Source organism: Somniosus microcephalus, chromosome 13, assembly GCF_052327205.1.
Source record: "Somniosus microcephalus isolate GS21.2 chromosome 13, FLI_Smic_1.0, whole genome shotgun sequence".
Lineage (NCBI taxonomy): Eukaryota > Metazoa > Chordata > Chondrichthyes > Squaliformes > Somniosidae > Somniosus > Somniosus microcephalus.
Genome location: NC_140999.1, coordinates 6,141,059 through 6,158,200, shown reverse-complemented (window position 1 = coordinate 6,158,200; position 17,142 = coordinate 6,141,059). Strand labels below are relative to the sequence as shown.

The 17,142-nt window shown below is 47.0% G+C and overlaps 1 protein-coding gene across 1 annotated transcript in view; it reads right to left on the bottom strand.

The window, feature by feature from the left end:
• Nucleotides 1–17,142, bottom strand: part of mau2 (MAU2 sister chromatid cohesion factor) — a 75,892-nt gene that overhangs the window by 36,156 nt on the left and 22,594 nt on the right. Inside the window, exons 4-9 of the mRNA XM_086004404.1 lie at nt 16,012–16,107; nt 13,485–13,579; nt 10,122–10,149; nt 8,575–8,730; nt 6,459–6,605; nt 1,508–1,598 (exon numbers count right to left, since the gene is read on the bottom strand). Of these exons, the coding sequence (XP_085860530.1) occupies nt 1,508–1,598; nt 6,459–6,605; nt 8,575–8,730; nt 10,122–10,149; nt 13,485–13,579; nt 16,012–16,107 (613 nt within the window). The remainder of the gene's footprint in view (nt 1–1,507; nt 1,599–6,458; nt 6,606–8,574; nt 8,731–10,121; nt 10,150–13,484; nt 13,580–16,011; nt 16,108–17,142) is intronic.

Here is a 17,142-nt window from a genome sequence, read left to right as displayed (position 1 = left end):
ACCCACCAGTACTGTACCCCAGTGTTACAGTGACAGACCTGTACCAATCAGTACTGTACCCCAATGTTATACAGCAACAGACCTGTACCCACCAGTACTGTACCCCAGTGTTAGTGACAGACCTGTACCCACCAGTACTGTACCCCAATGTTATACAGTGGCAGACCTGTACCCACCAGTACTGTACCCCAGTGTTACAATGACAGACCTGTACCAATCAGTACTGTACCCCAATGTTATACAGCAACAGACCTGTACCCACCAGTACTGTGCCCCAGTGTTAGTGACAGACCTGTACCAATCAGTACTGTACCCCAATGTTGTACAGCGACAGACCTGTACCCACCAGTACTGTACCCCGGTGTTATAGTGACAGACCTGTCCCCATCAGCACTGTACCCCAATGTTATACAGCGACAGACCTGTACCCACCAGTACTGTACCCGTGTTATACAGTGACAGACCTGTACCCACCAGTACAGTACCCGTGTTATACGGTGAGAGACCTGTACCCACCAGTACTGTACCCCAGTGTTATACAGCGACAGACCTGTATCCACCAGTACTGTACCCTAGTGTTATACAGTGACAGACCTGTACCCACTAGTACTGTACCCATGTTATACAGTGACAGACCTGTACCCACCAGTACTGTACCCGTTATACAGTGACAGACCTGTACCCACCAGTACTGTACCCCAGTGTTATAGTGACAGATGTGTACCCACCAGTACTGTACCCCAGTGCTATACAGCGACAGACCTGTACCCACCAGTACTGTACCCGTGTTATAGTGACAGACCTGTACCCACCAGTACTGTACCCCAGTGTTATACAGTAACAGACCTGTACCCACCAGTACTGTACCCCAGTGTTATACAGTGACAGACCTGTACCCACCAGTACAGTACCCTACTGTTGTGCAGCTCAAGGGGGTACGGTAGTATAGTGGTTATGTTACTGGGCGATTAGTAATCCAGAGGCCTGGACTAGTGATCTGGAGACATGAGTTCAAATCCCACCAAGGCAGCTGGGGAATTTAAATTCAGTTAATTAATAAATCTGGAATAAAAAGCTGGTATCAGTAATGGTGACCACGAAACTACCGGATTGTCGTAAAAACAGGGAAGGAAACCTGCCGTCTGTACCCGGTCTGGCCTATATGTGACTCCAGACCCACAGCAATGTGGTTGACTCTTAACTGCCCTCTGAAATGTACCAAACCGCGACAAGGAAGTTTCACTACGGAAGTACCTTCAGCATACAGACTGCAACGGTTCAAGAAGGCAGCACCACCATCTCAAGGTCAATTAGGGATGGGCAATAAATGCTGGCCTTGCCAGCGATGCCCACATCCCATGAACGAATATTAAAAAAAAGCCTGATCCCAGTTTGGAAGGACAGAATCTACGGTTCAAGTGGAGAGTGTAACCGATCCATACATCCGACCTTCACCAAAATCTGACTGAGAACCCATAACTAAAAATAGCAGTTCCACGTGACTTACTTTTTAATTTTTCTAGCTGCATGAGTGCTTTATCTGTGTATTTCTGGGCTTTCTCTAGGTATCCAGCTTGCATGGAGTGCATCACCGTCACCTGCAACACAAGAACCTCCGTATCATTCAGATGCCCGTCACCCAGATAGTCAGCAGCTGAACCTCTAAACAGGACTCTATGCAACCTTAGCGCAGAACAGACGCAAAGATATCAAGCTCACAGTACTGCAAGTTATTGGAGACACGCCAACATGACAAGAGGATTGTAATACGTTAGCATGCCGGGATTGGGGAGGGGGGGAAAGAGAGTAGTTCAAGCTGTCACCTATTTTCTCAGCACCCCCTCACCAAAAAATGGTGAATCTAACCCAAAAAATTAACACGGGAAAGTTGGGAGATTTTTTTAAATTTTGAAATGCCGGCCAGAAACAGCGGTGGAAGCAGAATCCACAACACCTTTTAAAATGGATAGATAAATATTTGAAAAAAGGAAAATTTAAAAGGGTACGGGAAAAGAGCTGGGGAGGGGGCTCGCTACTTGGACAGGTCATTCAGACAGCTGGCAGAGGTGCAGTGGGCCGAATGGCCTCCTTATGTCTTGGCCAATATTTATTCCTCAATCAACATTACCAAAAAACAGATTATCTGGTCATTATCACATTGCTGTTTGTGGGAGCTTGCTGTGCGCAAATTGGCTGCCGTGTTTCCTACATTACAACAGTGACCACACTTCAAAAAGTACTTCATTGGCTGGAAAGCGCTTTGGGACGTCCTGAGGTCGTGAAAGGCGCTGTAGAAATGCAAGTCTTTCTTTTTCTTTAAAATTCTACGAATCTAAGACTGGAATATGGAAACAGGAGGAGGCCATTCAGCCCCTCGAGCCTGTTCCGACATTCAATGAGTTCATGGCTGATCTCTGACCTTTATAGCCACCTTTGCCCCATATCCCTTAATACCTTTGGTTAACAAAAAATCAATCTCAGATTTAAAATTAACAATTGATTTAGCGTCAACTGCCGTTTGCGGAAGAGAGTTCCGAACTTCTACCGCCCTGTGTGTGTAGAAGTGTTTCCTGACTTCACTCCTGAAAGACCTGGCTCTAATTTCTAGGCTATATCCCCTTGTCCTAGAATTCCAACCAGCAGAAATAGTTTCTTTCTATCTACTCCCGTTAATATCTTGAAAACTTCGATCAGATCACCCCTTAACCTTCTGAATTCCAGGGAATGCACCCCTGACTGATGCGGCAATTTAAAAAAGAAATTGGGAAAAGTAAACTTTCCTTTTCCCACTCAAACATCCTTCCCTTTCCCAATGCCCAGTGGTTAAATGCAGAAACGCAGTGCGCTGTGGTGCCATGTACACCCAGAAGGCCCTGGTCTGATCCCGGCTCTGAATCGAGTTAGCTGATCACAGTTGGAGACTAATTAAGGTACCACGATTGGGCTCAGTTACCAAAGAGAAGAGAGAAAAATCAGCCGGTGTTCCGGCTCCTGATCTTCAATCCAGTGTGCATGGGTGAAGGTTGGGCGAGAACAGGACTGGGCTCAGCTGTGATGCCGCCCTGTTAGAATCCTACAGCACAGGAGGCCATTCAGCCCATCGTGCTTGTGCTGGCTCTCTGAAGGAGCTATCCAATTAGCCCCATTCCCCAGCCCTTTTCCCACAGCCCTGTAAATATTTCTCTCTCGCTTATTTATCCAATTCCCCTCGTCAGCCATGGCTCAGCGGTAGCATTCCCGTTTCCGAGTCAGAAGGCTGTGGGCTCAAATTGAACTAGTTGCCCGAACTCGCTGTCTGGTCTCGCAGAAGAAGAATGGGTATTTGGGCAAAGTGACAGAGAGCAACTGGCACCTACGAAGCCCAGCGAGAGTTGGCACGTACTAGAGAAAAGGGGATAAAGGGCATTCTTTCCACACCCTCAATTCCACAGCTTTAAGTTCAGATAGGTACCTGCTCCCAGCTGATGCATGAACTCGCTCAAGAGTGAGTTTCCCTCCCTAGCTTCGAATAGTACAGCAGAGAAGGAGGCCGTTCGGCCCATCGAGTCTCTGCCGGCTCTTTCGAACAGCAATTTTGTTTAGTCTCGCTCCCCCGCTCTTTCCTCATGTCCCTCCATTTTTTTCCCCCTTCAAGTATTGATCCAATTCCCTTTGGAAGCCTACGATGGAGTCTACATTCCCCACCCGGTCAGGCAGTGCATTCCAAATCCTAACCACTCATTGCGTAAAAAAGGTTTTCTCCATATCGCGCCTGGTTCTTTTGCCAATAACCTTAAATCTGCGCCATTTGGTTACTGACCCTCCTGCTAGTGGAAAGTTTCTCTTTATTTACTCTATCTAAATCCTTCATCATTTAAACAGTTATCACTCGGAGCCTCTCCCTGAAAGCCAGGTCAAACTGGGACTATACCAGCACCAACCCACATCCTGCTGTGTGTGTGAATGTGTCGGAGCCCCGTCATCTGGTGGATTCTCTTAAAAGTAACTAAGATCCTGACTGGCGATTGATGGAATTTTTTTTTAGCAATGTTGTTTCTAATCTAAAAAAAATACCATTGGCCAAGTCGCCTCCTTGTGTGCTACAAACTTCGGTGCCATTAATTTCCTCGCCGATTGGTCATTATTGCCTTCGGTAGAAGCTCCACATTAATGTGTACATGGGGTTTACACTGCCAGTCAGGAGGACCCCTGAGGGAATTGTCAACGCTACAGTTTTATGGTTGCGCTAGATTAGGTACTCAGGTCCTGAGATACCGCTTGAACCCAAACCATTTCACTCTGAGGTGAGAATGTTTCCAACTGAATCAAGCTGACACTTCAAAGTAGCAGACATATCACTAAAATTAAATAATTATTATGTCCTTAAATAATTGTTGACTTTTCAAAAGCTACTCAACTATGAAGTAAAGTGCAAATCAGGGCCTGTGTGACCCTCATGGAGTTTGTTTGTGATGATTTATCAATATTCTGAATATTTTCACCTCCCAAATGGTCTCTGTAGTTAATGAACCCCAGAGATTGCCCAAATATTCAACCTCAGACCAGGGTCACAGTCTCAGAATAAGGGGTCGGCCATTTAGGACTGAGATGAGGAGAAATGTTTTCACTCAGAGGGTGGTGAATCTTTGGAATTCTCTACCCCGGAGGGCTGTGGATGTTCAGTCATTGAGCATATTCAAGATAGAGGTCGATAGATTTTTGGGAACTGAGGGAATTAAGGGATATGGGGATAGTGTGGGAATGTGGAGTTGAGGTCGAAGATCAGCCAGGATCTTGTTGAATGGCGAAGCAGGCTCGAGGGGCCAAATGGCCGACTCCTGCTTCTAGTTCTTATGTTATGTTCTAATCTTCGTTACGATTTGATTTTAAAATATTGTTTTGACCACTAGGTGGCAAAGTGAGTCAGACCAGCACCCTTTCACCTCTGGCACCTGGACCTGGCTTCCGTTACAAGTGCAAAGAGGTCGATGCTTAAAGATAAAACGCCAATAAATGTGGCACAAACTGGTAATCTCACTCAGGTGGCTGGTGCGAGAAATTAAAAGCAGAGCGACAAGAGGGTGCTCGACTAGCTGTTGCAGTTAAAGCACGTTGTTGGGGCAGGGCAGGGAGGGAGCTGCACTCTACACGTGTACCTGGATGCAGAGTGCTTGTTGAGGGGAGCAAAGGGAGTTTATGCTCCACCTGAACTGAGGCTTCTTCAGAAAGTGTGAACCGAAAGTGGGAAAGTATTCCCTTCCCCAGCGACACTTCCCGGTTCTTAATAACCACCACCTTAAAACATTCACTCCCTCCACCATGGCTGCAGTGTGTAACATCTACAAGGTGCACTGCAGCAACTCGCCAAGGCTTCTTTGACAGCATCTCTCAAATCTGCGACCTCTACCCCCTAGAAGGACAAGGGCAGCAGGCGCATGGGAACACCACCACCTCCAAGTTTCCCTCCAAGTCACACACCATCCTCAATTGGAAATATATGGACTTTCCTTCATTGTCGCTGGGTCAAAATCCTGGAACTCCCTCCCCAACAGCGCTGTGGGAGTACCTTCAGCGGTTCAAGAAGCTGACTCATCACCACCTTCTCAAGGGCAATTAGGAATGGGCAATAAATGCCAGTGATTATCGCCGGGCTATTTAATTGTAAGCGTGAGGAAAAGAGGCTCACATTCAAACCCTGATCCTATCCTCAGTCACTGGATAGCGATCAGGAGCAGGAACCCTGGGTGATCCTCTCCCTTACCTGGCCTGGTGGCACTGAGGCAAATCGCAGAACCTCAGCAGAGAATGGGGTTAGAACCTGGCGCCTGCCTGCTCAGAATGGCTCTGCTGTTCTCGGAGCAATGTGCTCCCTAACTGAGCCACCAGGTAACCGTGCAGAGCTGTCTCCAGCTCAAATAAGACAGACTTGCATTTATACAGCGACTTCCACGACCACAGGACATCCCAAAGCATTTTACGGGCAATGAAGAACTTTTTGAAGTGTAGTCACTGTTGGAATGTAGGAAGGACGGGGCCACTTTACACACAGCAAGCTCCCACAAACAACTGAGAGAAATCGACCTGATTATCTGTTTTTAGTGATGTTGGTTGAGGGATAAATAATGGCCAGGACACCGGGGAGAACACCCCACCGCTTTTCTTTGAAATAGTGGCCGTGGGATCTTTTACGTCCACCCGAGGGGGCAGACGGGGCCTCGGTTTAACGCCTCATCTGAAAGACGGTGCCTCCGACAGTGCAGCGCTGGAGTTTCAGCCTGGACCATGTGCTCAAGTCTCTGGAGTGGGACTTGAACCCACGACCTTCTGACTCAGGCAGGCACACTCAGCATTTTTAAAAACAGCATCACGCCTGCCTCTAGGTGCGTAACAGAGCAGCACAGAGATTCAGCCCGCCACCACTGCCCTGCCTCCCCACCACCACCCCATTGCGCAAAATGCAATGTATAGCACTTCCTCACCAGATAAACCAGCACACACATATGCTCCTTGGGTAGCCAGTGAAAGAGGTCTGCGGGGTTAGTGGGCAGGATCTCGTCATCGTGTAGCGTAGAGATGGTTTGAATACATTGCTGCAGCTGCTTCAAACAGGGCTTCACACTTTTTACCTTCAAGAACAACACACGTTATTCATTCGATAGCAAAATACTGCGGATGCTGGAAATCCGAAATAACAACAGAAAACACTGGAAAAACTCAGCAGGCCAGGGCAACATCCATGGAGAGAGAGAAACAGTTAACGTTTTAGGTCAAAACCCTTCGTCAGAACTGAGGAAAAAAACAGGAAGTGAAACAGATTAAAAGGCCAGTTTGGGGGCTAGGAAATGGGGGAGGGGATGAAAGAACAAAAGGGAAGGTCAGTGAGAGGTGAAGAGACATTAAGAGATATTCAAGGTGAGACGAGATGGTAATAGGACAGGTAAAGAGGCAAAAGACGGCTCTAGATGAAGTGCGAAATGCGCTGGCAGAGTGAGAGACAGCTGCCATGTGGGAGAGAAATAAAGGAAAAGGCACAAACCAAAGGTGTGGATAAAAAATATATAAAAATGTAATAGGGGCCGAGGTTATGATCTGAAATTGTTGAACTCGATATTGAGTCCGGCAGGCTGTAAAGTGCCTAACCGGAAGATGAGGTGCTGTTCCTCGAGCTTCCGTGGAACAATTACATAATATTCATTGTTCACAAGCTACTTTTTTATTTTAAAATTGAGTTAAGAAAATACATACACATTTATGAAGCTATTATACAAACAGGTGCACAGACACATACTTAATGAAGCAATTATACATAGGTGTACATTCAATCCTATCCAACTCCCGTCTCGAAGTCAGAAGAACATAAGAAATAGAAGGAGTAGGCCTTTCGAGCCTGCTTCGCCGATCTAATTCCTTTTCAATAGTACGTATGGACTCAGCTTCTGTAATGGTTTGTGGCAGGAAATTCCCTATTCTGGTTATCCTCTGCATAAAGAATGTTTTCCCTAACCTCCCTTTTACCTCTCTCTGCGATGAGGAGTGCCCTCTCACTGCTGTCTTGCTGATTGGTGCAAACAATCCACGACTATTTAACCTAGCATCATCTTTAAGATTCTTGAAAGCCTGCATCAGACCACCTCTGAACCTTCTCAGCTCTCATGAAAACTTACATATAGTCTACACTACAGAAACAGCTCACTCGGCCCACCTGGTCCGTGCCGGTGTTTATGCTCCACACCAGCCTCCTCCCACCCCTCTTCATCTCACCCCATCACCATATCCTTCTATTCCTTTCTCCCTCGTGTGCTTATCCAGCTTCCCCTTAAATGCATCTATGCTATTCGCCTTGACCACTCCCTGTGGTAGCGAGTTCCACATTCTCACCACTCTCTGGGTAAAGAAGTTTCTCCTGAATTTCCAATTGGATTTATTAGTGACTATCTTATATTGGTGGCCTCTAGTTCTGGTCTCCCCCACAAGTGGAAGCATCTTCTCTACGTCTAGCCTATCGAAACCCTTTCATAATTTTGAAGACCTCTATTTGATCCCCCCTCAGCAATGTTCCCTTTAAACTGCTTGGCCATGCGGTCTGGAGCTCCCGGGCAGGTCGCTCGCCCACTTTTCAACTGGAATAACCGTGCATGCGCGAACATTTGAACGGGCCGCACAGCCTGTTAAAGGGGCCACGCACCCAAAAATAAAATTACAGGAAACATTGCCCCTCAGCCTTCTTTTTTCTAGAGAAAAAAGAGAGTCCCAGTTGGTTCAGTTTTTCTTCCAATCCAGCCAGCGGCACTTTGCAAAACAAGTCTACTTTAGCGTTGCCACCAGCTGCCCAAGACCAGGAGCCAGCAACACCAGCACTGCGCCCAGTACAATGTACACGCAGCCTTAATATTTCAAGCCACAACCAGCACTCATATGCCCTTCTGCAGTGACGAGCACGAGTCGGATTTTATTCCGAACCCCATGGTCCTTTTATCTCCCCAATCTATTTCTTTCACTGGCCTAGTTACACAGCTCCCGTGTATTGTGCTTTCCTTTTAATCTTGTGCTGCTGCCACTTTCTTTGTGGTGTTTAGAGAACTTTTCTTTGCTCACCTGCCCTGCGTCCAAGTAGTGCGTGACCTGTAGTACCAGGAAGAAGACGCGTAGTGACTCCTTCTGTATGGGGTTGCCCTGCCAGTTCTCCACAATCTGGCCGCAGAGAGTCAGGAGAGGGTGGACTTCCTGCAGCTTCCGCTCCATCAACAGCAGCTGGAGACCAACAGGGAGAACACACCAAGCTTAAAAATCACAACATCATATAAATAATCACCATCACCATTGATCGACTACCGTCAGAGCTCCTGTGATGTCCTCCACACCCCCTTTATAAAGCAAAAGGACAAGAACCCTGGTGTTGCGTGCGGGACTGTCCATGGTCGCTCTTTCAGCGACTTGCTCTGTACAGCAGCTGTGCCATCCCTTGTAGGTTGTGGAGGCTTGTTGGGTAATACCAGCCTCTTGCCAGCATTTCCTCCGTCGAAGGGCCCGCGCCCCTCCCCTCCTCCGGGCGCTCAGCCGCCCGAAGATGCTGGCACTTTCTGGATGTGGCCGGGTGACTTAACCGTCGCCCGGCACTGACCAGTCTCGGGCATCACGGCAGCGGGTTCCAACACCTGACCCGACTCCATATAAACAATGCTGCAGAATATCCCAGAGGGTTTTAAAACCTGACTTTTTTTGGGGGGGGGGGGGGGGGGGGTGTAAAAGACCCCTTAGAAGCTCTTGAAGAGCATCAGCTGGGGTCAGTTGGCAGCAGCATTCTTGCTGGAGTCAGGAGATTGTGGGTTCCAGCCCCACTCCAGGACCGGAGAGCACATGCGTAGGCTGCCACTTCACTGCTGTCCACTAGAAATTTTACATCTTTCAAAAAAAGGACTTCTCTCCTTTGCCAATTTTTTACAAGCTTGTTTCCTCTCCCAAAGGCATTTACTCTGCTGCAGTTAAGATTTCACGCTCCCTTGCTGCCTCCCAGTACCTCAGCCAAGCGGCCATTATTCAGGCGTGAGCCTGGACAGGGAGTGTCAGTAGGGGGGGGGGGGGGGGGGGGGGAAGCGGGGTAACAGAGCCAAACTGGATCTGGATCCTGTCCTGATCATTCACACACACACAATTCTGGATGGTGATCGGGAGCTGTAACCCCTGGCTAACTTTTGCCACCCCAACACATTTGGACCAACTGTAGCACATCCTGTGCCAACCCGACTGAGGTTGGCTCGGTAACTGCAAACTGGAGATTGGAAACGGAGCCTTCCTGCTCTCTGTGGCACAGCGACTCTCTGGTGAAGCTCAAATTCTCCCCACATTTGGTAAGCCACCTGGCTATAGGGTGGGGCACTGTGTCTCGGTACTTCTTACCACCACTGAAGACATTCATCCACTGGCAAGAGCTGGATTTCTGCAGCCCTCCCTCACACTCCACATAGAGAGAACCCTTGTGGGTCACACACACACACACACACTCTCTGAGGTATTCTACAACATTCCCTACATCAGTTGGAAGATTTCTAAGTGATGGGCACACTAGCTGCAGGAGGTTAGAGACTGGAGAAAATTCTGTACAAAGGTTGGATGCTAATTTAACTAAATGGAAAAAAGCTTACCATGCCTTTGCTTAAGAGGAAGAGTGCTCTGCAAGATAAGAGAGAGAAGTTTATAATTACACTCGTGAATTTAATTTAGTAATATACACATGAAACTATAAACCACTCAGTAAATAAAAGGAAGAATTCATGAGAAATTCAGAAATTTAAATTCGCTTTTGCTTCTCCAGAGACTTGAGCACAAAATCCAGACCAACACCGCAGTGCAGTGCTGAGGGAGTGCTGCACTGTTGGGAGGTGCCGTCTTTCGGATAAGTCGTTAAACCGAGGCCCCGTCTGCCCGCTCAGGTGGACATAAAAGATCTCATGGGACATTTTCCGAAGAGGAGCAGGGGAGTTCTCCCTGGTGTCCTGGGCCAATAGTTATCCCTCAAACAAAATTAAAGAACAGATAGGGTATGGGCAGCAGAGATTTGGATGAGCTGAAGGTTATGGCGGTCAGAGAATGGGAGACTGGTCAGGAGAGCACGGGAGTAATCGCGTGGAGAGGTGACAAACATGAAAAAGGGTTTCAGTGGCAGATGGGGCAGAAGTGGGTGGAGAGGATACAGGGTCTCCAGAAACATACACGGATTGTATGAGAAATAGAGGGGGCGAGGGCTGAGAATCCAGATTGCAAATGGCCTGCAAATACAGAAAGACACTGAGGACAGCATACCTGAACTGAGGTAGGACACAGGTTCATACCACAGATTTCACTCAAGTTAGGAACCTAGGAATAGGAGGAGGCCATTCAGCCCCTCGAGCCTGTTCCACCATTTAATGAGATCAGGGAATTTAAATTCAGTTAATTAAATAAATCTGAAATAAAAAGCTGGTATCAGTAATGGTGACTATGAAACTACCAGATTATTGTAAAAACCCATCTGGTTTACTAATGCCCTTTAGGGAAGGAAATCTGCCATCCTTACCTGATCTGGCCTATGTGTGGTTCCAGACCCACAGCAATGTGGTTGACTCTTAATTGCCCTCTGAAACGGCCTTGCAAGCCACTCAATTGCACCAAACTGCTACGTCCCACCACATGACTACTGTGGTTCAAGAAGGCGGCTCACCACCACCTTCTCAAGGGTAAGTAGGGATGGGCAATAAATGCTGGCCTTGCCAGCGACGCTCACATCTCGCGAATTAATTTAAAAAAAAGTAGCCCCTCTACGATTGTCTTTGCCCCATATCCCTTAATACGTTTGGTTAATAAAATGCCTTTACCAGCAGGGAGATAGCAACTTTAAAAACTATAGGATGCCCAACATTAGAAGAACATCATAAGAAATAGGAGCAGGAGTCGGCCATTCGGCCCCTCAAGCCTGCCATTCAATAAGATCATGGCTGATCTTCGACCTCAACTCCATTTTCCTGCACTATCCCCATATCCCTTGATTTCTTTAATATTCAAAAATCTATCGATCTCAGTCTTGAATATACTCAACAACTGAGCCTCCACAGCCCACTGGGGCAGAGAATTCCAGATTCACCACCCTCCGAGTGAAGAAATTTCTTCTCATCTCAGTCCTAAATGGCCGACCCCTTATCCTGAGACTGTGACCCCTGGTTCTAGACTCCCCAGCCAGGGGAAACATCCTCCCTGCGTCTACCCTGTCAAGCCCTGTAAGAATTTGATATGTTTCAATGAGACCACCTCTCATTCTTCTAAACTCCAGAGAATATAGGCCTAGTCTACTCAATCTCTCCTCATAGGACAATCCCCCCATCCCAGGAATTAGTCTGGTGAACCTTCGTTGCACTCCCTTTGCGGCAAGTATATTCTTCCTTAGGTAAGGACTGTACACAATACACAAGGTGTGGTCTCAATAGATTATTGCTATTATTCTCCTATATAATTGCAGTAAGACGTCTTTACTCTTATACTCAAATCCTCTTGTAATAAAGGCCAACATACCATTTGCTTTCCTAATTGCTTGCTGTACCTGCATGTTAACTTTCAGTGATTCGTGTACAAGGACACCCAGGTCCCTCTTAACACCAACATTTCCCAATCTCTCACCATTTAAAAAATACTCTGCTTTTCTATTTTTCCTACCAAAGTGGATAACTTCACATTTCTCCACATTATATTCCATTTGCCATGTTCTTGCCCACTCAGCCTGTCTATATCCCCTTGAAGCTTCTTTGCATCCTCCTCACAACTTACATTCCCACCTAGCTTTGTATCAGCAACAAACTTGGATATATTACATTTGGTCCCCTCATCCAAATCATTGATAATAGATTGTGAATAGCTGAGGCCCAAGCACTGATCCTTGTGGTACCCCACTAGTTACAGCCTGCCAACCCGAAAATGACCTGTTTATTCCTACTCTCTGTTTCCGGTCCGTTAACCAATCCTCAATCCATGCTAGTATATTACAGTACCCCCAATCTTGTTTAATAACCTGGTGTGGCACCTTATCGAATGCCTTCTGAAAATCCAAATACACCACATCCACTAGTTCCCCCTAATCTATTCTGCTAGTTACAACCTCAAAAAACAAAGATTTGTCAAACACGATTTCCCTTTCATAAATCCGTGTTAACTCTATTATCATTTTCTAAGTGCCGTTACTACGTCCTTAATAATAGATTCTAGCATTTTCCCTACTACTGATGTCAGGCTAACTGGTCTGTAGTTCCCCATTTTCTCTCTCCATCCTTTCTTAAATCGTGGGGTTACATTTTCTACCTTCCTATCCATGGGAACCGTTCTAGAGTCTATGGAATTTTGGATGATGACAACCAATGCATCCACTATCTCTATAGCCACCTCTTTCAGAATCCTAGGATGTAGGCCATTGGGTCCAGGGGATTTATCGGCTTTCAGTCCCATTAATTTCTCGAGTACTTTTTTTTTTTTACTAATACTAATTTCTTTCAGTTCCTCATTCCTGCAGGTCCCTTGGTTCTCCACTATTTCCAGGAGGTTTTTTGCATCTTCTTCCGTGAAGACAGACACAAATAAGGAAGTCATCCTTGTGTTGTCACCAGCACAAGTGAAAGAAAAAGAATTATTTGCTTCTTTAAGGAAAATTTACAATTAGAACTGAAAGACAGATTGAAGTAGGCAACAATTACACATTTGAGGCAGATATTCCCACACACAAATCACGAAAATTGCGGCTTGGCTTATTTTTCTATCTGTGGGATTGGCAGGGAGGTAGGTCTCAATCAACGTTCCCTCTCTAAGCTGCGTGCGCGGCCATGTAGTAATCTGCAAAGTACTGTGCAGGCCGCTCAAAAGCTTTTCCATTTGAAATACTGCGCATGCGCAGAAATTTAAAGAGACTGTGCATCGAAATAAACAGGCCGCGAGCAACAAAGACAGTTTAGAGGGAACAATGGTTTCAATCCGAGAGATTTTGGCGTTACCTTGTATATTCCGATCCCACTACTCTCGCGTACTCGGCTCCAACACCTAGGAGATCACATGCTGAAACCAAATCTTTTTCTAATGTGTGCAGTTGCTGGTAGAAAGGGAAACAAAAATAAAAAGAAATAAAGCTTTTCTTCAAATTCTTATTACAGCCACTTTAAAATGCGGAAATGTAGTGCGTATAACTGAGATCGGCTTTCACCCATCAGGAATCAACGAGCATGGAAATCGCCACATCTCGAGTGTTAAACGCTCGGTTACTGGTCTACAAGACACTGGACAGACTGACTTCCCAACAGCTACGTTTCTTTTCACTCGCCTCCCCCCCCCACCCCCCCCAGCCACACCATCTGCAAATGGCGTCTAGTGCTGGGGTACGACTGCCAGCTCTCCTCTGGTATCTCACTCCATTCGACTCTATGGGCATCTCCGCCACACTCGGTCCTGCTCCAGTTATCTACAAACTGTCCATCAGGTGGTCATTGGAGAGTTATCAGGAGGGGGAGCCTTGGATGACTTGCCCATCCCTAACTGCCCTCGAGCAGGTGGTGGTGAGCCACCTTCTTGAACCGCTGCAGTCCGTGTGGTGAAGGTGCTCCCAGTGCTGTTGGGGAGGGAGTTCCAGGATTTTGACCCAGTGACGATTAAGGATCGGCGATATACTGCAAGTCAGGATGATGTGCGACTTGGAGGGGAACTTGGAGGTGGCAGTGTTCCCATGTGCCTGCTGCCCTTGTCCTTCTAGGTGGAAGAGGTCGCGGGTTTGGGAGGTGTTGTTGAAGAATCTAAAAGCCAATACCCCTTGGGTATTTCTTCACAAGGAAGGAAAGGGATGAAATCAACCGGCAAATTGCATGTGGTGGCACTCGGTTACAGATGCCCATTCTTTAAGACTCGACAATGAGCGTTGGTTGGCTTCACGATCTCCCCGCTCCCTTGCCTGAGGGTGCTGAGCCAGTTCTGGAAATACTGAGGTCAAATGTGGCACCCCTATTACCTCAAACCCGTGTTGCTGGCAAATTCCAATGCAAGACAGAGGTAGGCAGTTAGATAATTTTCTCCCTCAATGCAAGTAGTGGCCTACTTCCGGGCCTTTGCAATTATTCCTCTGTAACTTGCCGAGGTGAAAACAATCTGTCCACTGGTTTCTCACTTTACCCTGATGCACCATGTGTCCGGTCAGTTTACTCTCTCTCTCCCATCCTCGTCAGTCTTAGCCTGGAAACTACAACTATAGCTTCTACGAAGGCGCAATTAGAAAGTGGAACCAGAAGGGTTCAGTCTCTCCTGAATTGGTTGATCTCAGCCAGATAGCAGTAAGGCCACTAGTTAGTGTACCGCTGAGCGATTGCTGCACTGTCAGAGGTGCCGTCTTTCGGATGAGACGTTAAACCGTCTGCCCTCAGGTGGACGTTAAAGATACCATGACACAATTTCAAAGAGCGGGGGGCTCTCCCCGGTGTCCCGGGGCCAATACTTATCCCTCAACCAACATCACTAAAACAGACGATCTGGTCATTATCACACTGCTGTTTGTGGGAGCTTGCTGTGCGCAAATTGGCTGCTGCGTTTCCTACATTACAACAGTGACTACACCTCAAAAAGTACTTCATTGGCTGTAAAGCACTTTGGGAAAGGTGCTATAGAAATGCAAGTCTTTCTTTCTTTAGGCTCAGCACCCTCAAGCAAGGGAGCGGGGAGATCGTGAAGCCAACCAACGCTCATTGTCGAGTCTTTAAGAATGGGCATCTGTAACCGAGTGCCACCACATGCAATTTGCCGGTTGATTTCATCCCTTTCCTTCCTTGTGAAGAAATACCCAAGGTTTGGCTTTTAGATTCTTCAACAGCACCTCCCAAACCCACGACCTCTTCCACCTAGAAGGACAAGGGCAGCAGGCGCATGGGAACACCACCACCTCCAAGTTCCCCTCCAAGTCATACATCATCCTGACTTGCAAATATATCGCCGTTCCTTCATTGTCGCTGGGTCAAAATCCTGGAACTCCCTCCCCAACAGCACTGTGGGAGTACCTTCACCACACGGACTGCAGTGGTTCAAGGCGGCAGCTCACCACCCCCTTCTCGAGGGCAGTTAGGGATGGGCAATAAATGCTGGCCTTGCCAGCGATGCCCACATCCCGTGAATGAATTTAAAAAAAAATTGGGCTGCATAGTGTAGCCACTCTTAACATTAAGGATACAATGGGAAAAGAGGATTGACAGAGGTTGTGAGTTGAACAGTCCCCTGTGAGAGTAGACACCTTGGGGAGGAGAAAATGGAGAGGAAAAATATATAAATAGAGCTGATTAAATTAGAAGCGGTGGTGTGGGTAATTGCAGATGTAAACCCATTACCTTCTACTCTCAACTTCTACTCTCAACATCACCAGGCTGCCCAGAGGTAACCAGAGTTGGACAACCTCTTGATTCATAATTTCTTAGGCTCTTAACGCTAAAAGTTTTCTTTCACTCTGTGCCAAGAAACCCCCATTAGCCGCAAGTTAACAAAAAAGGTACATACTGCAAGCTGAAAGAGCAGTCGACAGTGCCAGTAAGGCGTCTGCTGAGAGATCTGTATCGCTTTCCGTAAAAGTGGTTTTGCTGAATCAACCAGATTCTGAAAGGCAAACAGCATTGTTACTTCAAACTAGCATGTGGAACAAGGCAGAATATAATCCCGCAGAGACTCAATCAACGTAGGTATGCCACCAGATGTGAAATAAATGTAGTAATTACAACACACGATGACTGGAACAAAACTTCCCAGTGAAGTAGTAAGGTTAGGACTACGGATTCTCTGTCGCAGAGTTTTGTATCGTACTCTTAACTCTCACCTCTCACCTCCAACGAACCAATGTTCCCTCTAAGCTGCGCGGCTGCGTAATGGGAAAGGTCCCACGCAGGCCGCTCACCGGCTTTTACATTGTAAATACCGAGCATGCGTAAAGAGACAGTTCATTAAAAGAAACAGGTCGCAAAGAACAAAGCGCAGCTTACAAAAAACCTTGGTTACAACCGTTCTCCATTTTATCAGTAGCTCTATGGCCAGAACGGTTTCTCCTAATCTCCAAATACATTGTCCACTGCCCTCCCTGCATGAAGATCTACACTCACTGCAACGTTTCCCACACTAACTCATTCTTGCCCAGGTGTCCTCAAACCTGTGCAACTACCGTCCCTTCTGGCTGCAGCCTTCGAGGTTCTATAACCTAATGACCACTACTTCTTGCTTTATCTCGTCTTCTCTTCAGCTCTGGCAGTGTCCTGCCCTTCACCTGCTAGATATACTCACATGTATACATAAGAACATAAGAAATAGGAGCAGGAATAGGCCACTTGGCCCCTCGAGCCTGCTCCGCCATTCAATAAGATCATGGCTGATCTTGGGCTCAAAGCCACTTCACTGCCCGCTCCCCGTAACCCTTCACTCCTTTATCTTGCAAAAATCTGTCTATCGCCACCTTAAATGTATTTAATGACCCAGCCTCCACAGCTCTCTGGGGCAGAGAATTCCACAGATTTACGACCTTCAGAGAAGAAATTCCTCCTCATCTCAGTTCTAAAAGGGCGACCCTTTATTCTGAAACTGTGCCCCCGAGTTCTAGATTTCCCCACGAGGGGAAACATTCCCTCTGCATCTATCTTGTCGAGC